The sequence below is a fragment of the Mauremys mutica genome, chromosome 6, assembly GCF_020497125.1.
Source record: "Mauremys mutica isolate MM-2020 ecotype Southern chromosome 6, ASM2049712v1, whole genome shotgun sequence".
Lineage (NCBI taxonomy): Eukaryota > Metazoa > Chordata > Testudines > Geoemydidae > Mauremys > Mauremys mutica.
In genome coordinates this window covers 114563686-114587255 of record NC_059077.1, presented here as the reverse complement: position 1 = coordinate 114587255, position 23570 = coordinate 114563686, and the positions used below count along the sequence as shown (strand labels likewise).

Sequence of the window (23570 nt, the reverse complement as noted above, 5' to 3'; positions counted from 1 at the left end):
TCTTAGATGGGACGTGCTCCAAGATCAGTGGTTTAACTCTGGCAAGGCACTTTTAGTAGGAGAATTAAATTAAAATGATGCAGTTGTTTCCAATTACTATTGCTCCTGGGGACTGCTAGCCCCACCCTGTGAAGCCTCACTCAGTGGAGAAACCCCATTGCCTCCATGTGACTAGGGCTAGGCCTGGGACGAGCATCAAGCTAGTGAGCCCAGGAGCATAGCTAGCAGTTTGCAATGTGTGTATGTCACTGATCTGTTCTCCCTGTCAATAGTGTCCCCATAACCCACTAAAGCAGACAGGCTTACTGCAAGAACCAGGATCACAGATGCAGTTAGCTACGCGTATCTAGCAGTGTGGTAGTGAAGAGCCAGATGAGAAACAGAGTATTTCCCCCAGGGAATAAATAAAATGTCATGACCAATGCCTGCCTGCATTTATCACTCAGCTGGTGCAAACCTTGCAACCGGCACCCTCCTTAGTCAGTGATACAGCACGTGCTTTCCTCAGACATATTGCCACTACCCCACAAGCACCATACAATATATGTACCTTACAGCAGTAGTTCTCAACCAGGGGCTTGGGCCCCCTGGGTGGCCGTGAGTAGGTTATAGGCAGGGCCGGCGTTTCCATTAGGCGACCCTACGCGGGCACCTAGGGCGCCAGGATTCGGGGGGCGGCATTTTGTGCGCTCCCCACGGGGCGCACAGGAGCTTCCGGTTCCGCTCCCGTTGCGCCACCGAAGAAGGACCTTCTGCCGACGTGCCGCGGAAAACAGTGGCAGGCAATTGAGCAGCTCAATGACTGCCGCTGTCGCCTGCGGCATTTCAGTCGAGGGTCCTTCTTCGGCGGGGCGATGGGAGTGGAACCGGAAGCTTCCGCGCGCCCCGTGGGGAGCGCACAAAATGCCGCCTCCCGAATTCTGCCTAGGGCGCCAGAAACCCTGGTGCTGCTCCTGGTTATAGGAGGCCACCAAGGGGGGACAGTATTAGACTCACTGGGGCCCAGGGCAGAAAGCCAAAGGCCCACGGCACAGGGCTGAAGCCAAAGCCTGAGCAACTTAGTTTTGCGGGGCCCCCTGTGGTGTGGAGCCCTGCTTGCTGACACTGGCCCTGGCTTTTGTATGCCAAAAAACAGTGGCACAGGTGGGCCCTGGAGTTTTTATAGCATGTTTGTGGGGGGGGGGCTCAGAAAGAAAAGGGTTGAGAACCCCTGCCTTGCAGGAGATTAAAATGTTGGGGGATGAGGGAAGGGAGGAGAGCGTACACACTTTTAGAAAAAATTTTCTGTCTCTGTCAATAACACAAAGAGAAATGGTCTGAAATGTGACTGTTAAGTGGTTTGTGTCATACGTCATAAATTTAACCCCTTCAGTGATGGATCCTTGAAAATGACACTCTTGAAATTGTATTTGGTATCTTCCTTTTTTGGGTCCTCGTAGCTAAAGCACTAAAATCTAGGACAGAGGCTAACTGAACCCCTATACAATACCTTAGCGTTGCAGTTCAAAGTCCCATGTGGCCTGATGACCACTTTCTGTGCAGGGCAAAGAGAAGCAGGGGAAATCCGCTTTCACAGGGCAACTCAAGGCACTAGGAGCTGGGGAACCTGCAGCATTGCAAAGCTGTGTAGGGAACGGCAAAGGAGAGTTGCAGGCTCTGCTGTCTGGTGGCATGTAGCATCTCATTTGCATATTGTTTTTTATTCTGAAACCACCTGTGAGTTAAGATGTATTTTCTTTTCCTCCAGGGTTGCAAAGTGGTTGGCTGCGCTGGCTCAGATAAAAAGGTTGCTTATCTGAAACAGATTGGCTTTGATGAAGCCTTTAACTATAAGACTGTAGGATCCTTGGAAGAAGCACTGAGGAAGGCCTCACCCGATGGCTACGACTGCTACTTTGATAACGTGAGTTCAAACTGGGGTTGACAAGCGTGCAGTTTGTTGCAAATGTTCACTTCTTTCTGCTGTGCACGTGCACTTGGAATGTTGTGGCCTAGTCCTGTGAGAAATAGCCCCGAGAGAATGTCCGGGCTTACGCTCTGTTTCAGTTTTCCCTTTCAAATTCCTCTTTTGCTAGCAAAAACTGCTGGTCTGTGTTTTCATGGAATTCTGAAGTTCCAGTTCAGGAGCATTGGAAGGGAGGAATAACGATGAAACAGGGACTTGGTTTGCACAATTGTTCTGCTTTCCCTGGGGGATAGGGAGAGGAAAGTTGTATTTTGGTTATATGTAAAATGAATCTAAGGTGGCAGGTCTGAGGGGTTCTGAGAGTGGAAGGATGGTCATGTATTTAAGACAGTCGAATGTGACTTGGTAGATCTAGGTGTGACAATGAGCAAATTACTTGATCTCTTTGTGCCTCAGTTTTCCATCTATACAATGGGGATAATAGCAGTTTTTTTATCCTGCTCTTTGTCTCTCTTTATAATACTAACAGGGCAAGCTCATTATAATCAAAATACCTCTCGTTTTACTGTAGAAACTGTGTAAAACTAAAAACATGCAACTAATAGTTTAAAACAACTCCCCCACTGCCAGCTGGCTCAGGAACGCCAGCATGACTCCCTCCCTTCAGCACCACTTCTCCCCTCGGCCTCTGCAAAGACAGTGGGAAAAGCAGCACAACACAGCTATTCCTAAGCCAGCGAGCAGGTCCGACTTTTTCCCCAGAAAGATCAAAGCAGTCAAGGAATCCCTGGCCAACCATTGGCCTTGATGATGAGAGTTCTTGCTCATTTAATCTTCTCTCCTGCCCCAATTTGGCAGCCCTCAACGTTTTCGGGGAAAATGGTTCAACGGTTACCATCACAATGCCTTACCCCCCACTCCCCTGCAGGGCCGGTGCAAGGATGTTTTGCGCCCCAGGCGAAACTTCCACCTTGCACCCCCCCCCACGCCCTGAGGTGCCCCCTCCCACGGCAGCTACCTCCCCTCTGCCATGAGGAGCCCCCCTTGCGGCAGCTCCCCATCCCGCACCCTCCCCAGCTCACCCCTGCTCCGTGCACGAGCACCCCAAGCACGCCGTGGCTGCTTCACTTCTCCCGCCTCCCAGGCTTGCGGCGCCAATCAGCTTAGGCGCCGTAAGCCTGGGAGGCGGGAGAAGTGAAGCAGCCACGGCGTGCTCGGGGAGGAGGCGGGGCAGGGGTGAGCTGGGGCAGAGAGTTCCCCTGCATGCTGCCCCCCCCTTACTTGCTGCAGGCGGCCCTCCCCTGCCCCAGCTTCCTGCGCCTAAATGCCGGCGGAGACCAGGGCGACCAAAGATCTGGCTGCCACGGTTGCTGCCAAAGAAAATGGTGCCCCCCAAATCCCAGTGCCCTAGGCGACCGCCTAGGTCGCCTAAATGGTTGCACCGGCCCTGCTCCCCTGCCCCAGCAACATGGAAAAATCCCAAAATGTCACTAATTACAGATTAAAAAAACCTCTGATCTTCATAGGTTTTCTTGACAAGCACACACCCTTATTCATAATAAGGTGTGGCTTCATCATGGAAGACACTTACAAAAGTCACCCTGGCCGAGATGATCAGTTGATGTAAATTGGTGTAGGTGCATTCCATTCAATGGTGCTCCATTGACTTTCAGCAGTGGCGGACCTGTCTACTTAGGTGTGATAGAGCCCTTGACGCACTGTCTTGGGTGGCAGGTCAGGCAAACAACCATCAGTACCATTACTACATCAACCATGTTTCAGTTCTAGCAGATTCTAGCTGTTCAGCCTCTGCCTCAGCTAGGATTTAAAGATGTGTTATTAGACTGATTTCACTCAATGTAATAATACCTTCAAAAGCTCTAGTCAAGGCAAGTTGTTCTTTAGTAGATCCAAACTGGTTAAGTTAAAGCCTAGGCTCCCATCTGACATGATCTCACATCACACCTTTAAATCGCTGTCAACAGAGTCTCCAGTGCCCTGCAGATGTTGGGTGAGCATTTGGAAAAGTAGCCTCCCGATGGACATGGTGTTTTAATGAAAGTCAATAGCTAAGAGCATATATGTGGGGAGGGTGGTAAGGATGAAAGAAACACAGAAGTTGTTTAGTGTTAATGCTCTCCTAAAATGCTGAGGCATGCCCTGTGGGAATAGCTTGGCTCTGGAGCAGGATTTACAATCTTTTCCCAGAAGCGGGCTGACATCAGCACAGCTGGTGCACAAATAAAACAACAACAAAAAAATCTACACTTAGACACACAGGGAAAAAATATTCAATATTTTGCCAAGCAAATGGAAAAAGCATGTTGCCAGTGAAGCTTTGTCAAGCTGAGGAGAGGATGTTACAAAATACTTCTCGCACAGACTCCTAAGAGAAAGCTGTGGAGCAATAGCTTACTACTGTCTAACAGTTTAAATAATTAGCACACCTGCATCAGGCAGGCCATTTGGAAGATCTGATCATTCCAGTGCTGGAGTTCTAATGGGATATACTGTAAATATAAATACTGTCGGCAGAAATTCTTGCTTGGTATTCTGATGCTACTTTCAAGAGCCTGCCCAGTCTACCTCTTAGCACTTATGATCTTCCAAGCCCCCTTCGTGCCTGCACTCTTCCAGCCCCTTACACCTCCGTCAAAGCCTTCATCTTGTCCACTCCCCTTTTCACATTCTCCCTAGATCAGCTGCTTTCCCTCCTCCCACACACCCCCTTCCTAAAAAAACTCGACTTCTGGTTAGACTTCACCTGCTAACCATCCACCTCCTTCCTTGTACCATGCCTCTATCTGTTTAACCTCACGTACCTTTCCAGGTTGATATTAAATTCGATCCAAGGTGTTCATCTTGCTGCTCTCAAACTCAATCTCTTCCCTGTCCTTTGTCTAATTTAAATGAACATTTCAGGGCAGGCACTATGTCCTCTTATGTGTTTTTAAAATGCTGTGTACAGCTGGTGTATCTAAACAGGAAACGGCGTGCCAAGGCAACCCTGACCCTCAGCCTCGATATTATGGGACTGACATAACATATAGCAGAGATGGGCCCAGAGCAGTGCTTCTGAGTCAAACACTTCCAAATGAGGGCCCACCCCTACAAGCACTTAAGCTTAGGAGTAACTTGACTCTAATGACTAGCCCTTCAGTAGATCTGCACTGCTTAATGGGATAACTCACATGAGAAAAGTTATTTACATGCATAAGTGTTTACAAGTTCAACCCCTCAATGATCAATACGGGTTTTATCTGTAACTTTATCTGTGTTCCGACTCCCATAGGTGGGTGGAGAGTTTTCAAGTATTGTTCTGAATCAAATGAAGAAATTTGGGAGGATTGCTGTGTGCGGAGCCATCTCTGGATACAATGACACAGTGCCCCAGAAAGGTATGAGTCTTGTTGTCAGTTAATTATTTTTTTCTACCATAAAAAGTAACTAAGAAAGAACTTTCCTCTCTTTGAATTCTTTTAATGGTTTTTATGTTTTGAAATAAACCCTCAAAATTAAAATATATATTTTATGGAGCAAACCCACCCCCTATGCTGCATTTTTAGGACAAAGTGAATCACAATCATCTTGTATTCTGTGCCTCAAACAAAGATGTATTTGCCCAGAGTTAAAAAACAAATTAAAAAAAACCACATTTAGTTCATGGCCCTTTCCCACCATGGAATGGTAAAGCTTCACAGACAAAGGCACACTGTAGTTAAAGCTTCATCTGAGTAAACGAGGATGCCCCTCAAATGGGAGAACCCCTCACTTCAACAACTTATAACTGATCTTTGATATTTAACATTAAACAGTTCCAGATAGTTAAATCTCATTGTCCTGTTGTCCATTTACCAAGAGGAAGGGAGGGGAGGGGGGATGAACATTGGTTTAACAGGAATGGGAAAAAGTGTAGTGATGGGCAACAACCATAGAAATAAATTGTCCAAGAAGTGTAAATTACTAATGTTCAGCACAAGCAGTGACTGGACCTCTCATCTAAAATGCCAATAGCAGCAAGAAAGGAATCCCTTGCAGAGTACAACCAGAGAACTCACCATAACACAGACCTGGTGACAGTTGGTATGTGTCAGCGGTTCTCAGACTTTTGTAGTGGTGGCCCCTTTCACACAGCAAGCCTCTGAGTGCAACCTCCCTTATAAATTAAAAACACTTTAAAAAATATTTAACACGATTATAAATGCTGGAAGCAAGGTTGGGTTTGGGGTGGAGGCTGACAGCTCACAACACCCCAGGTAATAACCTTGCAACCCCCCGAGGGGTCACGACCCCCCGTTTGAGAACCCCGGTATATGTGATTTAAATGAGACTTTACTGCAGAGTGTCACTCTTGCAGACCACTAGAGGTCAGTAGAAAATGATGAGCTGGTTTATTTCAAGGATTCCAACTTTTTATCTTTAGGGTGTTATTTACCTAACAAATGTTTTTAAGTAAACAAACAGCCATGGTAAAACAGCCTGATGCATGCTATTTCTGTAGCAAAGCGGATTACACAGTTCAGTCATCTAGATGGAAAAGTTCTCATTCCCTAGGGCTTTAGATGGTTTACTTTTATGGTGGGATTTGCATTGGTACCCAGTTGAAGTCAGTGCTGGCTGTAGGTGAAAATCAGGTTAGGCATTTCTAACATTCCAGGTTCCTGGGTCAGTGCTCTAACCACTGGGCAATGGGAGAGGTGGTCTGCACCACCACTGTCACCATTTTGTACAGGGCCCAGTCTGGTCAAGAAGTGGAGCCTTGGGCTGATGACACACTGACTAGATTTGCTTTGTCAGCATCTCAGCTTCTCCTTACTTCACACTGTTTAAAACCAAACCAAAGTAATATTACCACTGTTTTGCCTATTACCATTTCCTACAGGACCTTATGTTCAGATTCCAATGATCTGGAATGAGCTTTCCATGGAAGGATTTATTGTCTCACGATGGAATGACAGGCGTGAGGAGGCTCTGAAGATATTGTTAAGATGGGTTGTAGAGGTAAGGTGTGACCGTTCCTCAGACTACAGTATGTGAACTCATGCTGCTACTTCCCTCTTCACAAGACTGTCTATGCTAAGAAGAGCCAAGTCTGCTCTCATACACTGCTCTTCCACAGCCAGCATGTCCCTCTAGCAGGGGATGTGGGGGTGGGTCAGCATCAAAGCATGCTGAACACAATACAGAAGCAGCAGCCAAAACTATGCTCAGCCAAAACTGAAGGGGAAAGGTACCATACTCAGCTTATCTCCACTGTAAGGTCAGTTAACTGACAAGTGAGAAGGGGATATCCCTAAGTTTAAATGCAAATCTATTAGCAAGACCCATTTCAAAACTAGTCCAACTACCTTTTACCTCTTCCCCCCTGGCAAATATTTAAATTACTTGCTCTATTCTTTCCCCTCCACTTAAAGCATGGCCAATTCTTGTGATTTAAGAAAAAAAAAATTTTTTCCCCCCACTAAATCACCTCAGTTTGGTTGGAGAGAAAAGCTTGAAAATGTGAAACCTAAAAACACTAAGCCACAAAGCACCAAACCGTTGTTGTGGGGCCTATCACTTGGGTTGGCAATACTGCACTTACTAGGGGAGGAAGAGAAATCTTGTTTCTGGAGAGTTCTAATGCTCCACAGCTGAAGACGTAGTTCTGTTAGACTTATTGCAGTTAGCCTCTGGAAAGAAACTGATGTTCCATAGGGAATTTGGCATTAGTCAGAAGAACAATGGTAGATGGGCCACCAAAAGCAGCAACCATGTTTAAATCACTTTCGCTGAACAGTATTTAATGGTGAGAGGTCACTAAAAAAAAAAATCTTACACTACAGACATTACCCTCTACTCTCAAAGGGTGAGCTCTTTAGCTGATGTAAACAGGTTCAGCTCCATTGACTTCAACAGAGCTACCACAGTTCACATCAACTGCTAGGAATTATACGAGTTGAAAGCATCTAGCTACAGTTTAGACCACCTGCACAGTAGAAGAAAATTGAGTAAAATTGTTTTATTTTTCTTTGCACAGGGGAAAATTAAGTGTGAAGAACATGTTACCGAAGGATTTGAAAAAATGCCAGCAGCTTTCATGGGACTGTTAAAGGGAGAAAACATTGGAAAAGCAATAATAAAAGTGTAAAGGGCATGTGGTTCATTCCTTTAGGAAAGCCATACCAATAGCTCATCTACCTTCTTGCCAAACGCTCAACCATAACTTTTAATGGGCTAAAGTATGCTCAGATTAGACAAGTCTCCAACTGGCTTGGGGAAAATGATGCTTCCTCAAATAATGCAATGCTGCAACAAAGTGTTGCTCCTGCAGCTAAGTGATGAATCCACTTTATCGCTGCTATAATCAGTCCTCACTGATGCATGTGATTCTGAGGTTTACAAGAATAAGCTACTAATTTCATGGGCATTTTGAAAAAATGCCAGCCAGGTAAACTGTGAGTGAGCAATATGGCTTTGTACTAACTGAGGATCTGACCTTATTTTTAAAAGCACAAGGAACCTTAACTGAGCTGCTTAAGAGCTTGATGTGAACTAAGGTCCATACAGAGAGCAGAAGTCAACTGCAATCTTTTAAATAGCATCTGCTAAATAGTCATTACAATAAATTTGTACTAGATCCCCTTAAAATGTAGATTTTATTCTGTAGCTAATAACATGCTTGTCAGTCACAGCAACCTATAGCCCTGCAGTAATGTGATTAAGTAGTTTAGAGCTGTTCTAATATGCTGTATGGTCATGCAAAGAAAAATAACCCATTAAAATCTTATTGATAAAGAAAATGGTTCTTATCTTGACATGAAACTGACTACATGGAGTGGCAATATTTATGACTTGTTCTGTTTGTGCATAAAATAATTTTCCTATCTGTGTTTTACACACCATTTCCTTCCCACCATGCCAATTTGAGGATAACACCTTATTTTAACTCAGACAGCTCTTCACACTCACTAGGACAAGTATGTATCCACATCTAGGAAATTCTGCAGGAATTCAGTGGTCACTCAGCTCACAGGAGGTAAAGACATAAGACTATCATGTTGTGGAAGAGTAAGGGAGGCCCGGATTGATGAAATAGTGCTCAAAAGATATTGAAAATAGCCTAAAATGGAGAGCTTGTAGTAGTAAGTAACTTGAATAACATCAGATCCCCTTATCTGCAGGTGCATATAGAAGCAGTGAACGCTATGGAAACACAGGGGTCAGAACCCCTACAAATGATGAATAAGGTGTAGACAGGCTGCCTGATGCCTTTCACCTGGCAACTAAAAGGTTCACACAGCATGCTCACATCATCCAAGTGGGGGCTTATATTATATTAGCTCTACTGGCCATCATGCCAATAAATGAATGCTGAACGCATTAAGTGCAACAGCAGCTAATGCATCTTAAAATTAGGCAACACTCCCTGTTGCCAAGACAGATTAGGTTCTGCATGGGCTCCAGGAAGCCAAATGGAGTCTGAAATCAACATATAAAAACAAAAAACCTGGTGTCCTATGCCTGATGCTAAGGCAATAGCAAACATCTCTGCTAGATTCTTAACTATCATGTGGAATAAATAATACATCTTTAGCCTTCCAGTTGTGTTAGTACAACTATATTGTCTTCAAACAAACAAACAGCCTGAAGGTTAGGGCAGCTGATTAACCTATTGCAAAGGAACACAGGCTTGAGTGTAACTTGCTAGGAAAAGCAAGATAGACTCGAGCACAATTTTGTTGATAGTTGATGGGAATTACTGCCTGCAGCTCCACTGCTCTTAAAGAGATGGCACATAGTTCTGGCTGACCAGCGAGCCCTGGCCCACTCACAAATACAGCTCAGCCTTCTTGCTGAAGAATGGGAGACCAGGACACGTCTTAAAAAAAAAAAATCTTACTATAATAGGTCAGCCGAGACAGGTTTTGCAAGTTTTTTTTTTTTTTTTTTTTAAAACGACCTGTAAATTCTACCTATATTCTGCTTTGTGCAAGGGACTGTAGCACTAAACTATTAAGTTTGATGATCCATGCAATAAAACCTCCTAGCCACTAACTCATCAGTAGTATTGTAAGGTTGCTGTGTGATGAATTAACAACGCACAATTTGTCACACAATAAGTCTGCAGCTCTATTCCGCTTGAGTCAGCTGAATTCAATGTGACAGTGGGAATCTTTTGTAATCTATGAAGCTTGCATCTGCCTCACTTTCCCTTTGTGCTTTTCATTGCTACCCAAGAGAATCAGATTATTAGGGTTGGAAGGGACCTCAGGAGGTCATCTAGTCCAAGAGGTGTGAAAGGTTAACACTGCTCTTGGAGTTAAAGAAGAAGAGACATGAGGTGTCACCAACTTGGTGAAACCAACCCATATCAACTGAGAATCAAAGAAACAAGGCAAACCCCAATGACACCTAACAGCAAAAACTCTGGAAGGCAGATGCAAATACTCAGAGTGCATTTGTGCCCTGAAGGGGTGCAGGAGCCTTGTATTGTACACAAGTCTGGCTTGTCTAGATTTGCCACAGGGAACTAAAGAAAGACAGGTATTGCTAGTGCCCCAAGATCTCATTTCAGTCGTAGAGAACAGGGGCCTGCCCCTGGGGAATGGTGTGGGTCCTTGGGCACTCCCAGGGGACTGGTTACATGGTGGGGAATAGACCAGACCCAGGATCTTGTGACAAACAGTACCAAAGCCCTTAAAAAAAGAAAAGATTCAGAAATTGAAAAAAGCTTTAACCTGAAGTCATCCAGACAATGAAACCAATTGACAGCAGGTAACATACCAATCTTGCTAAGGTTACTTGGACCACTCTTCCCCCCCCCCCCATTATTTCAAGTTTTTGCATCAAATGTTTCTCACTATATTACTTCTAAGCCAGGCAAGTGAGACATCTTGAATATGGAATCCTGGGGATGTTTTTCTAATATTGTGACTCTCTAAAGCCATTAAAACTATAGTTTTGGTACCTGTAGTCAGACATTAGCATGACAACATAGTGTGTTAGCACCTCCAAACCCGAGCAGAATAAGATGGACACATTACATGGTACTAATCTATTACTGCAAAACATGCTTTTTGGATTACAATGGGTTATGGTGAACTATTTGCACTGAGAGCTTTGTTTAAACAGGACAGACTGCTGGAAATTAGCAGTCTCATGCTGTACAAAGCAGGTTAATACTAGTGAAAATGGCCATCTAGTTTTAGGGGAGTACTTTAGAGGGATTGAGGGGATTAACTTCATACCTAGCATTTGGTCCTGTAGAAAAGCACAGTACCACCTAGCCATCCACCCCAAGTAGTAATACAGCTGTATCTTATGCAAGCTGCCTAGTTTCACACACTGGACAGCAGTCTCTGTAAGTGATGAATTTACATTTTATTGTACTCATTTACAGTCTGAAAGGACAATTTTTGGATACATATTTAGCTACCTTGATTAGACTCCATAAGTAGAAAAAGTTACAGGCTATATATAAACAGTCAACATTAACTGTTCACGTTGTTTGATCAGCGTAGCTTGACAATATTCTCTTCCAGCTTCTCTCTGTTTGCTCCAGAGAATTCACACACCTGTAACAATAATTTTTTTATTTTAAGAACAGCCATTTAAAACAGTGATTTTAGCCCAAATAGTTTTATAATCCCTGGAAAGATATTGGCAATTTTAGTCCCATAAATCAGAGGATAATAGGTGGCCAATGTTTGAGGTTTGAAGTTTTTTGTTTTGCTTTCCAGATTTTGTATTCTGCAGCTCTACATCCCAAAGTATTTTACACACTTTGGGCCAGACTGCTTTATTGTTCTCCAAGCACCTCCTACTGACTCCAGTCTTATACTCACAGGGTTACAGATTTCATAAGAACCAGCTACACATATGCCATGTCAATCTTAGCTCTCAAAAGTTGTAAAGAATTAAACTTTTCTTACTAAAAATCTTGCATGTTATCTACAAGAGGTCACAAACTAGTCAGTTAAACTCTGGATGCAAGGCAATGTCTTTTCACCTACTGCACTAAGTTGTTATGACACCACTTCACATCCAGATGAATTAACTTTAGGTAATACTTTGCTGGACAACATGTTTTCAGAGTTAGATTTGTAGACAAAGAACAGACTCAGCAACAAAAGGATATATTTAGTTTTAAAGAGAAAGTTACTAGAGATTCTAGAAGACAGTCTTGTCTACACTGGACATAGTAAGCACCTACTCAATCCACCCAACATTTGAGGCATGTTTTCGGATGGACAAATTTAGTATTTGAAAGCCACAGCTCCCACCCCCGGAAGGCCCTTCCTAACATGAACAAAAAGTTATTTGAGTAGTGTGCCTGCAAGTCCGGTTATACATTAGCCCACAATGAAGATGACAGTCAGTATGAAGGACCTGTTTTATATTAAAGCACAGCCATCCATCCAATTATTTCATAACTAAGTGCTTTTGGAGACCAGACAGCCAAATGAGGTTACTAAATCAGATATTCCAACTAGAAGCTCCCCTCTAGGAGGAGAGAAAGCATAAATAGTCTTGGCCCAAGTTCACTTTATTATAGTGCCTGGAGTTTAGACTTTATCAGCTCTGCCATAATTTACAGTAATTACAATTTTGGTATTGTGCAGAGGTACTGAATTTGTTTCCTTTGTCTTTCTATATAGCTGAAGACTAAACACATCTAATAGATTAGTTTGCTTATTTTTTTTAAAGAGTTATGAATTGTTGTTTAGTTATGACTAGGTCACAAAAAGATAGGAATACTAATTAAAATTAAGTCCAGCTGGCTTGCAGCTGGGATAGGTGCATAAAGCAGGTTTCAGACATATTAGGTTTTGAAAAGAGGCTCAAAGTCTGTGTCAAAACTTCACATTAGGATTTACCTGGAATACAAACCTAGAGTGTTGCCAGAACTTGTTACATGCAGTTAGATCACTTAGAAGTAGTTTGTTTCTAACATTAGTGACCCATTGCAGAAGGCTAGGCATTATCCTGTTCTTAGGGTGCCAATATGAACATCCCTGTTTCTGAGGCTACTCTAAAGCCATTTGTGCTCTCTTTAATTGAGTACGTGTAAGTGAACTATCCTGTTCAGGAGGTAAATTGAGATGCAAGCTATTTTGAGATCTTCACAAGGTGCCATTCCTCCAGACTTATTCAGGAAACAGCTAACTATTGTGTGTGGGGCCACTTGCCCCAGTGTCCTATTTTCCCCTAGAATAACTTCCAGCAGCTCTGAGTTAAACCTTATTATAATGTATAGGGGCCAGAAAAAACATGTAGTTATTTTAATTCATATTTAGTGTTTCAGCATCCAGTATCCCCCCTCCTCACACCTATACTGTTTCACTAAGAACGTTGAAAACCTACCCTTTTGCCCTCCTTGTAGAAGTGGAATGTTGGCATGCACTGGACTCCACACTCTGAAGCCACGTCCTAAAAAAGAAAGTTTCACTGCAATTTTAGCTTGGCAAATTAAACATAACTAACCAGAAATCAGATATGGTTCTTATGAAATCAGACTTGTAACAAAAAAATGAAGGGGAACCAAGTAATTATTTGCAACTCTGGTCAGTTAAGACCAGTCACTAGTTATTATGTGGATATACTATAGTCTTCCTGTTCCTACAACTAGCAGTGGTTTCATCCTCTTTGCTGGATTTGTTTAGGCAGAAACAAGACTACTTCTGCAGAAAGTAGCACAATACTACAAAAAGCTAACTTTCTTACATATCATGCCTTATTTGTAAGGTAATTTCACAGCTGAAGGTCTGCCAATGAGTTTGTTAAACAAGCATCTACTAGTCAGCCAGGTTTGCAATCTGATGTTACTTCCATCTGTTCCAATTAAGAGCCTATATTGGAAAGGCTTATAAAGATATTCCAATAAGAAGTGTTTATCATTCATTACAAAAGGACAGGTATTTTTAAGCAACGAGTAGTGTTCCTGCTGCTTATTACCACTCAAGAATAGTTTATCACTAGCACACAATAGCATCAGCTTTAATAGATCACATATCCAATCAATGACTGTTTAAGTTATCCTAACTGAAAGGGGGGGGGAGACAAGGAGTGAAATTTAGTTTGGCTGCAACCCCTGCAGAGAGCAGTGCCTTTGCTATTCAAGGTACCGTCACAGCAGGGGCACAGGAAGACAAATACATAAGTAGGTAGTTTTTCCTCTATAACATTAGGAAACTATGGGAGGGGAATGCAAGATCACCACAGATTCTAAACAAGATTTGCAGGCAATATAGAAATACTGCCAATACACAGACAAGCCTACTACAGCATAAGTACTTCAGAATGCAACAAATGTTGGATCACTTATATGAGGGCCAAGTGGAAACTTTGAGCAGTTATCAGAGTTTAAGGCCAGAAGGGACTATCAAATCACCTAGTCTGACCTCCTGTATCTTGTAGGCCATCCCCTGCACAATATACCCAACAACTGACATTTGACCAAAGTATTACAACCCACAGGAGACTAGACGTATGTACCACAAGGAACAAAAGCAAGGATCAAGGTGCACCTGTGCCCAAGACCCCCATAATGGCATGGAAGTGATTGTGCGATATACCCAGATAATTCTGGCAACTGACCCACATCCACATGCTGCAAAGGAAGACAACCCCCTTCCCCTCCTATTCCACCAATCACAGCCAATATGACCTGGGGGAAAATTCCTTCCCAACTCCATACATGGCAATCAGTTACACCCCAAGCATGTGAGGAAGAACCAACTAGCCAGGCATCTGAGACTGCACAGTGGTGCCACCTCAGAGACCTGCCCCTCACCATCCAATGTCCCATCTGCAGCAATGATCACACCAATGCTTCTGAGGAAGGATATTAAAAAACCCATAATACAATGGGTGGAGGAGTAAGAGTGCAAGAGAATCCTTGACTGCTGTAGATGGCCAGCTGAAAGCCTAAAGCATAAGCTTTTAGGAACATAAGAAGTCTCGAGAGGATCTCAGTTTCCTTACAAGAAAGGAAAACAAACTCAAGTTTCCTTTTTAAGATGGCTTGATTCCAGATACTAGAGAAATCCCCCTATTAACATTTGGAATTTAAAACGCATTCTTGATATTTTAGTCTAGTTTGAATGTTTCCATCAAATGTTATTCACATGCACTGAGGACAACAGGAGTTTTGGATATGCAAGGAGTACAGGATTAAGATCACTTTAGCAACCAGACCGATTTCTTGTCAATTAGTGTTCGCAGGGAATTGAAGTACATGATGGAGAAATGATGAATTACTAACAGTGGGATTAAAATATTCCCTTTAGAAATAACAATTAATCCCTAGTTTCTTGCTCTAGGTAACTACTGTTGCAGTGACTGACCATTCTGAGAGCAAAGGCCACCTTAAGTTTTTAGGAGACAAGTTTCCTAGTATAGATTGCATGGCAAAGTTAACCTTTACTGCCAGTTCTGCCACAAACAGTATTACTTGTCGGTGCACTGAGGACCTTACCTGAGCCTCATCCACATCAACTTCAAGAAACACTACGTCTGGGAACTTCTCACAAAGACTCTAAAGTTTTAAAACAAAATGTTAAAGTTGCAGTTTTTATTTCATATAAACTTTAAGAGTGCTCTAGGAGTCTTGTATAAGAGCCTCATTTGGAGAAAAACAAACCTTACCAGTTAGTATCTTTTAGTAAAAAGTAGGTAAGTAAAAGTTTCATTTGCCATACAGCAAATTATGTCACTAGCTGGAGCATCAAGAGTTCAGTTACATGTACCACAGAAGTCATTTTAAGATGTTTAGTAGTACATTTTACTTTCAAATACTTTTTACTAAGATCTTTAGTAAAAGGCAAACCTCCTACTACCCAGCTTTAAACTAAGAGTAGTTAGAGAGGAAATTAGGGCATGAAGTCATATGACAGATGCGTCTCTAGGATGATTATATTTGCATGCTCCTAAACCATAATGAAGTTTTAAAACCATTAAGCAAGTTACAAGTCAGTTGAAGAGTAAGATTTACAGGTCTACAGAGTGACACATGTACCCTCTTCCTTGAGATGGATCTCAAACATGTATTCTCTTCTTTTTAATAGCTTTACAGATTGTAATGTTTTTCTCTTTTGACTGAAGAAAAATGATACTTTGTGAAAGTTTGACCCAATTCCTCAAGAGAATTAGAACAAAGTTTTAATAGAGCTGAAACTTTGGAGTCACATGGGAAGTACCTTCATTCAAAAATGTTTACTCTTCATAAAAGAAGTAGATACAGAAAATCTCAGTGTTATGAGCACCAGAGTTATGAACTGACCAGTCAAGCGCACACATCATTTGGAACTGGAAGCATGCAATCAGGCAGCAGCAGAGACAAAAAAGCAAATACAGTACAGTACTTTGTTAAACTACTGAAAAAGGGAAAGCAGCGTTTTTCTTCTGCATAGTAAAGTTCCAAAGCTGTATTAAGTTAATGTTCTGTTTTAAACTTTTGAAAGAACCATAACATTTTGTTCAGAGTTATGAACAACCTCCATTCCCGAAGTGTTCATAACTTTGAGGTTCTACTGTACTAGGAAATTGGTACAACTTCCAAGCTACACATTTGTAATAGTTTATGGCTACATATTACACTAATGAATCATGATTACTAGTTTACACTGATGGCTATTTGGCATTAGCATAAAGGGTTACAGTTCTTTACTCTTCTTGTTTGGGTCATAAGTATTAATATCATTTCAGCCTGTTCTGTCATTTTGATTGTTGGAATGTTATTTGATTTTTAGACTTCAAAATCATTTGACAAGGCTGTCTTCTATGGCACCAGAGACTAAATTTTATTTCAATTTTCTTGACCTTGATAGTTTGTTATGATCCCCACTATAAGTTGTGAATAGCATTTCCCTTCCCCCCTCCAAAAAAGTGAATGCTTTAAAGAGAGTGGTGAAGAACTGTTTGGACAACATTAGGAACATGATTGTTTTGGTTACAGTCACACGTAGGTCACAATTGAGATTTTATTGCAAGTCTTCCCTCCTGTGTGTCAAGTAACACAAGACCATTCAGACATCCATAGTGACCTAGTTTTATAGTAAGATAGCATTGCACTAGTCAAGTCTCAGCTGTAAAAACTAGCAGAGTATTGAGTTTGGCATTGTTACTTACATGAAAAAAGGGTTTGATCATTTTGCATGGTCCACACCATGTGGCCGAGAAGTCAACAACTACAAGCTTTACACCAGCAGATGTCAATTCAGACTTAAATTCTTCCTGTAGAGAGAAGAGATTCAACACCACGTGTTATTTTTGCAAGTGTGCTCAAATCAGTCCCTCCTCTTTAAGACTAACTTGTTTCCGAAGTTCATACTGTTTCCAGACTGGATATTCTGATGGCTCAATCCTAACAGCCAGTGTTGCATACCAAGACTCTCTTTAGAATCATGGGATTTTGAATACACTAGCGTGAGTCCAAAAAAATGTCTCCTACAACAACCCAAAAGCTATTACAGTAATCTTATTACTTTTTCAGCAATAGAACATGTTCTCTCATGTAGGAATTACCCACCAAGTTGTAGCAGCAGATTTGTTATATTGGCTGGCCCAAAGCCAAAACAAAAGAACTACTACTTGAGACTAGATTTGCCTTTTTAGTTTGCATTAAAAAAGAACTGGGCATGCAGGTTAGGCAAGAGAGAAGGAGAGAGAGTTTGTCGAATTCTAATCAAATACTTGCTCTAACTAGTGATACAGGTGCTTCCTACTGCCAGTGTTCTGGTATGTTTGATACATGAGGACATCTAACAGATCTTCTGTTAGAATTGTTATCATTCTAATCAGATAGAAACACACCCAGCTTCTCCTTATATTCAAACATTTGTTTCCAGTCAACTGTTCCTGAAAATGCCATTTTAACTGCATTCAGTCAAGTCTGTCCGGTTCTTTCATCCTACAATTTTAGAACTTTTACTCTTAAATATCACCAAAGCAGTAGGTTTTGATGCAAAGCAGGCAACTTATGCCCATAACTACCAAAGCCCTACCTTTTGTTTTCATAGCACAATAGCATCGCCCCCCTAATCCAAAATGGATAGATTAGAATTACACCTCTCACTTCAGTTACATGTCCCTGAACAAGGTATAAGCTAATCACACTGCACTACAGAACCAATTATATAGTCTTCATACTTAAGTGGATCATCCTTTGCAATAAAAAGGAAGCTTTCCTGCAAGGTTCAGTGCTTCTGTGCATGACATATCAAGAGTTCTGATGTACTGTTTGCCTTTTCTTTAGATAAGAACGTCATCGGGAGGAAGGAAGTAGATGTCCAGATTGTTTTAGGCTATATACCTGGATTGCAAGCCAAGTGACTTATTTAATTCCCAAAATAGCATGATAAACATCTGAGAGACTGTCAGGGAACTGCTAGCAGTACCTGGGGAGACTGGGAGAGTGTCAAGTCAGAAGATTTGGAGAAAACAGGTGACAAGAGTTCTTGTAAAGACAGGGCTTCTGGGTACCAAGTACTGGGACACACAGAGAGGTGAGGTCTAAGTCACCTCGACTAATAAAAAAAGGATGATGAATACTACTTTTAAAAATGGATCCCCTTCTTCTGTCTGTGTCCTGCCTCCTCCTTGCCAAAAAAATTAAGGCGTTTCTGAAGTGAAACCTGGATATAACCTCAATTCCAAACATATGATGTCTATAGTTGATGAGCACAGCTGGCTGGCACTGCAAGCTACCTTCCACATTACATAGCTCAAGCTGCCCTGTAGGCTCAGGTTAGTCTTGTAAGCAGAAAAAAGCTGAAAGTTAAACCTATTACATCTGGTGGAATAAATACAGGATTTGATGAATTTACATCATTCTGTTTATGCTGTCTTTCTGCTCCTAGTGAACTGGTGTGAGCAGAAGAGTGCAGTCATAAGACAAACTTTTCTTGCATTTCCTTTGGCTTCTTGTAAGTTAGCAGTGCCAGCTGATTCTATACTTACCTTAACACCAAGATGAGAGCATTAAGTGCTTTCACTTACAATGAAATAATATTGTGAGCTCTCAGGTGAGCCAAGTTTAGCTAGCCAACCAATAGTATCAGCAGCCCTTTTGCCATCTTTCTTACCCAGCTTTTGACTGGCTCAAAACACACTTGCCAATGTTAGTTATCAATTGGCTGTAGAATAGATAAATAGATTCAAGTAGAAGAATATAAATATAAGAATGGGGATGAGCCTGTAGCCATGTGAGTTTCTAAGCTAGACATCCTGTAATATGGCTATTTCCACTGATCAGAAGCTATGATGTAGCAAGAGAAAAAGACTTACCATATTTTTCACATAACAGACACCACAATCACAGCTTCATGTTTCTATTAGCGTTTTAAAAACTCTTGAGATTGAATCAGATCACTAGCTAATTTCTTCCCTATTTTGAAGTTATTTTATGGAGTTAGCCTTTGTGGTGTATATTTTCCAAGAATAAATTAGGTTTCACAACTGCGGAGGGAAGGTCCACTAGATTTACTCAGCTCTGGATACAGACACTTTAAGGTATTTTAAAAGACTGCTTTGTTCCTTTGGTATGCTATAATTCAGAAATTTCGCCAGATAGCTGATAAAAGCAGCCCAATTTGTATGCTACAGATAAAACTGATAGAGGAATGGAACATGTACCATTTTACTGTTGGCTGAACATTATCTGCAAGTAAATTCTGCTATCTAATTTGCTGTATTGTGGAATTCAGAGAGAGTCATCTGTACAAATTGGATTTGGTTGTGTTGCTACAGCCTGAATTTCAAGGTAGCCATGTTAGATGAATTTGTAGTCCTTAGAGATGTAGTGACACTAATCATTATAATTAAATTGTAGAACTTATTTATCCCTGACTATTCATGGCCATGTACAAGATTTGCCACTGTAACAATTCTTGGAAGTTAAGGGATCAAAGAAGCCAATTTTGATTTTAAAGGAACCAGCATTACTTTAGATAATCTGGTGAAGCTATAAGGAGACTGAGCACTAAAATACTGGTTCAGAGGCCCTAGCATTAACCTACCTGGGCACCAATAACTATTCCTTGACATGCTATTCAGACACTGTCATCTTCTCTACTTCACTGCATCCATAAAGCCAATGAAATTCACTAGGGTGGGACCAGTGGGTATAATCTGGTTCAGTTTTACACTGAAGACTATCTTGGCAAACCCAGTTTTGGGTTACATGAAGAAACTAGGACCCAATTCAATACTAGAATAATTTCTGTTTAACAGCTTAAATTTTAAACTAAGAGGACACAATCACAGCAGGTTTGCATCATAGACAGCTCTCTAGAAACACTATCTTGCGACAAGCCAAAACCACTAGTAAAGTGACCTGGTTTATTGTCAACATTGGGTCCCCCCCTGTTACTTTGCCCAGTACGTTGGGAAGTACTTGCACAGATGAGCACAAACCATTCCTGACAATGTTCCTCCCTCCCCCCAAGAAGGGAATCTGCATGCTTTCCATAACTGTTAGACTACTGCACTATCACCCAAGCTAATCAACAGATGACAAGGAACCTGTATTCAAAGTCATTTTTAGAGGGTGGACAAAAATATTAGTGCCTTGACATCAAGGTCTTGAAAACACTACCTCTGCCAGTAGCAAGTAAGAAGCTATACTTTGCTAGCATAGGGCACGCCTAACATCAGTTTTCAGTTTCTGCTGAAGTTTTTTTTTTTTTAAATTAACTGATGCAGGGCCCACTTAGGCAGTGTGCCACCAGCACCAATCCTCACTGCAGCTGCTTACAAGTTTCCCCTGCAGCTGATCTCCACTCTGAGATGCTCCACAAGACTGCTGAATTGGAATTAATTTGCAAATTGGACATCATTAAATTAGGCTTGAATAAAGACTCGGAGTGGATGGGCCATTACACAAAGTAAAACTATTTCCCCATGCTTATCCTCCCCAGTTCCTCACATCTTCTTGTCAATTGCTGGAAAGGGACCAGTTTCATTACCACTACAAACAGTTCTTTTTCTCTCCTGCTGATAATAGCTCACCTTAACTGATCACTCTCCTTACAGCGTGTATGGCAACACCCATTGTTTCATGTTGTGTATATGTGTGTGTAATCTTCCCGCTGTATTTTCCATTGCATGCAGCCGATGAAGTGGGCTGTAACCCACGAAAGCTTTTGCTCAAATAAATTTGTTAGTCTCTAAGGTACCACCAGGACTCCTGTTGTTTTTGCGGATACAGACTGACACCGCTGCTACTCTGAACTCTGGCCAATGTAACTCCCTGGCGACCCCCGAACAATTACAGAGGGAGGGAGGGGCCCCTTACCCAGGCACGAGCAATAACGGGGGGGAGGGGTTTCCACACCCACGCGACAAGGGGTCCCGCGGGGGAACTGATCCCCCCTCCCCAGCGCAGACCGGCCCCGGCTCAGCCAGAGGCTCCTCAGGAGAGCAGCTCCCCGAGGCCTGGCGCAGCGTCCCTGCCCCCGGCAGTGGGGCGGCCCAGGCCCCGAGGACACCGCTGCCCCGGAGGAAGGGGGTGGGGGGAAGAACCGCCCCGTGCCCGGCCGCCCCCCCAAGTAGCGGGCGCGCTCAGCCCTAAGGCGCGGGCACGAGGCGGGGCTGCGCCAGCCCGCGCGGTCCCGCGAGCTCACGGGCACTGAACCGCCCCGAGCCCCCAGCTGGCCCCGCCCGCGGCGGCGGCGGGCCCTGCCCGCCCCGCCACCAACCGCCACTCACCAGGTTCCCCACGGTCTTCACCATCGTTGCCGCCTGGGTTACGCTCACAAGCCGCAGCTTAACTAATACTTGCACCAGTAGTGCCTGTGGCGCGGAGGAGCCGCCCTCCTGCTTATATAGCGGCCAACCCCCCCAGGTCTCAGTGCGCACGCGCGGTTCGCGCCCCGCCTCTCCTTCTCCCAGAAGAGAAGGATGCGCGCCAACGGCTGACGCAGCGGAGCTCGTGCTCGCGGGTTTCTATCCCCGCCCCTTCGGCGCGTCGCGTCGCGTCGCGTCGCGGCGCGCGCTGAGTGGCGCGGGTTAAGACCCCCCCTCCCTGAGTGTAGGGCGGGACTCCGCTGAGCTGTCAGGAGGGGGGGGCGGGGGAAGCCTCCTGAGGAATCACCACAGCTCCTCCCTGCCCCAGCGAGAGGGCACTGACCCCCCCGGCCCCAGAGGAGAGAGGTCGCCTGCCTCTGCCTGGGCGGGGCACAGGGCTGTAACCAGCCAAGTCCCTGCCCTGGGCAGGGCCGCGCCAGTGTTTTCCTGGCAGGGCCAAATCTGCAAGGGAGGCCTCCGCTCCTCCAAAAAAAATCGCAGTGGGAGCGGGGGCAGGAGAGTGAGCCTGGCCTGCCCTCACCCCACAGTGGCTGCTCCTGCCCCAGCTCCCCCCTCCGGGCACGGTGCGGGGGGGTCACAACCAGTAGCTCAGGTTTGGCCTGGCTGCTCCTCTCTCGTGACGGGGGGGGGCTGCTGGGCCAAATCTGAGTGGCACTGGAACGCCACACACCGGGTCGCAGTGCCCTAGGCTGCTCTCTCGATTGCTAACCTGGACACACACACACGTCCCCCTTCCCCGAAATAATAGTGATGCCCAGGGGCAAGTATTAAATGAGGTAATGGAATAAAATGTGTGAGATGTGTTGAAAACCAAATCATGGCCAGTGAGATGAAAGCCTCCAAATCCACAAAGGAGATGAAAACTAGTAAAAAAAAAAAAAAAAAAAGGCGGGGGGGGGAGCAAGGATTTCACTGAAAATTTCAATTTGTTGGTAGAAATTCAAATACTGAACAGTTTTGGTTTTCACCTGGAATATTTTGGATTAAAGACTCAGTTTTTCAATTAAAATTTTCTGAGGAAAGCAGTTTTTATGTATCCATATTTATTTATATAAATGAAAAGACAATACACCAGAAACCTACGGATAAAAGAAATCAGAGAAATACAAAACAGACAAATTCAAATGTACAAATTAAAAACAGTGGTGATATGCTTTGGTGTGCGCTTGGAAAAATAAGCAAAAAAACCCTGAGGTTTGGGTGAAGATGCTTAGTGTAATAAGATAAAAAATGCAAATGCATTTTGTTTTTGGGAAAATTGAAAACATGTTAAGAAATAAAAGGCTGTTTTTCTTTTTTTAATTATGGAAAATAAAAAATGATTACATGGATGGAAATATTTCCTATATGAGTTTTGTTTCTCTGGAATTAAACTGGGCCTCTTGTGTCACATGGGCGAAAAAGGGCAGTAGGTAGGGGATTTTTTGGCATTAAAGCAACTTTTGATCGGCAGCATTAGTCATAGCAACATTCTGAGGGCGGGCCTGCGTTTCCTTACATAGCTCATGGCTAAAAGCTCAGCGACTTTGGAAAAAACTGCTGTGTAACAATGACCAGGAAGTATTTCACATGCATAGGCCCTAGCCAGAAGTCATATGATTTCCTTCCTCCTTCCCTCACTTCTTGTTCACTGTTCATTGCTGATGTTGCTGCTTGTGACATAGCACTATTTACAGCTTATATTGCTGGAAAAAGTCCAGCCAGTGTGCTTTATTTAAATAGTTTTAGTCGACTCTGAATGACATGATTTTTTCTGAGAGCCCACAAGTTGCTGTGAAGTTTTCTCTTCTTTTGGTTTCAGAAGGAGAAATCGGGGGTTACTGAGTTCCCAAGTCAGTGCTGGACCACAGGCTTCCTACAATTATGAAATCTCAAG

General features: G+C 43.2%; 2 protein-coding genes across 5 annotated transcripts in view; one reads left to right on the top strand and one right to left on the bottom strand.

Moving 5' to 3' along the window:
• PTGR1 (prostaglandin reductase 1) overlaps positions 1–8688 on the top strand; it is a 34492-nt gene extending 25804 nt beyond the window's left edge. For all 4 annotated transcript variants that reach the window (XM_045021845.1, XM_045021846.1, XM_045021844.1 and 1 more), the window contains 4 exons: positions 1748–1903; positions 5199–5304; positions 6789–6907; positions 7926–8688. In XM_045021845.1, coding sequence (XP_044877780.1) covers positions 1748–1903; positions 5199–5304; positions 6789–6907; positions 7926–8036 — 492 coding nt within the window. In that variant the 3' untranslated portion in view covers positions 8037–8688. The remainder of the gene's footprint in view (positions 1–1747; positions 1904–5198; positions 5305–6788; positions 6908–7925) is intronic.
• A 2562-nt stretch (positions 8689–11250) lies between these two features.
• On the bottom strand, positions 11251–21752 carry LOC123373340 (thioredoxin-like). The gene is made up of 5 exons (XM_045022338.1): positions 21596–21752; positions 17018–17122; positions 15366–15425; positions 13253–13318; positions 11251–11463 (listed from the first exon to the last, which is right to left on the bottom strand). The coding sequence occupies exons 1-5, from the start codon at positions 21617–21619 to the stop codon at positions 11401–11403; spliced, it is 318 nt and encodes a 105-aa protein (XP_044878273.1). The 5' UTR covers positions 21620–21752; the 3' UTR covers positions 11251–11400.
• Positions 21753–23570: the final 1818 nt, after the last annotated feature.

Coding starts and splice junctions, on each gene's coding strand:
- LOC123373340 (XM_045022338.1), bottom strand. CDS start 21,619: ATGGTGAAGACCGTGGGGAACCTG. Junction 17,123..21,595: donor TGAAGACCGTGGGGAACCTG/GTGAGTGGCGGT, acceptor TTCTCTCTACAG/GAAGAATTTAAGTCTGAATT. Junction 15,426..17,017: donor TGATCAAACCCTTTTTTCAT/GTAAGTAACAAT, acceptor TTAAAACTTTAG/AGTCTTTGTGAGAAGTTCCC.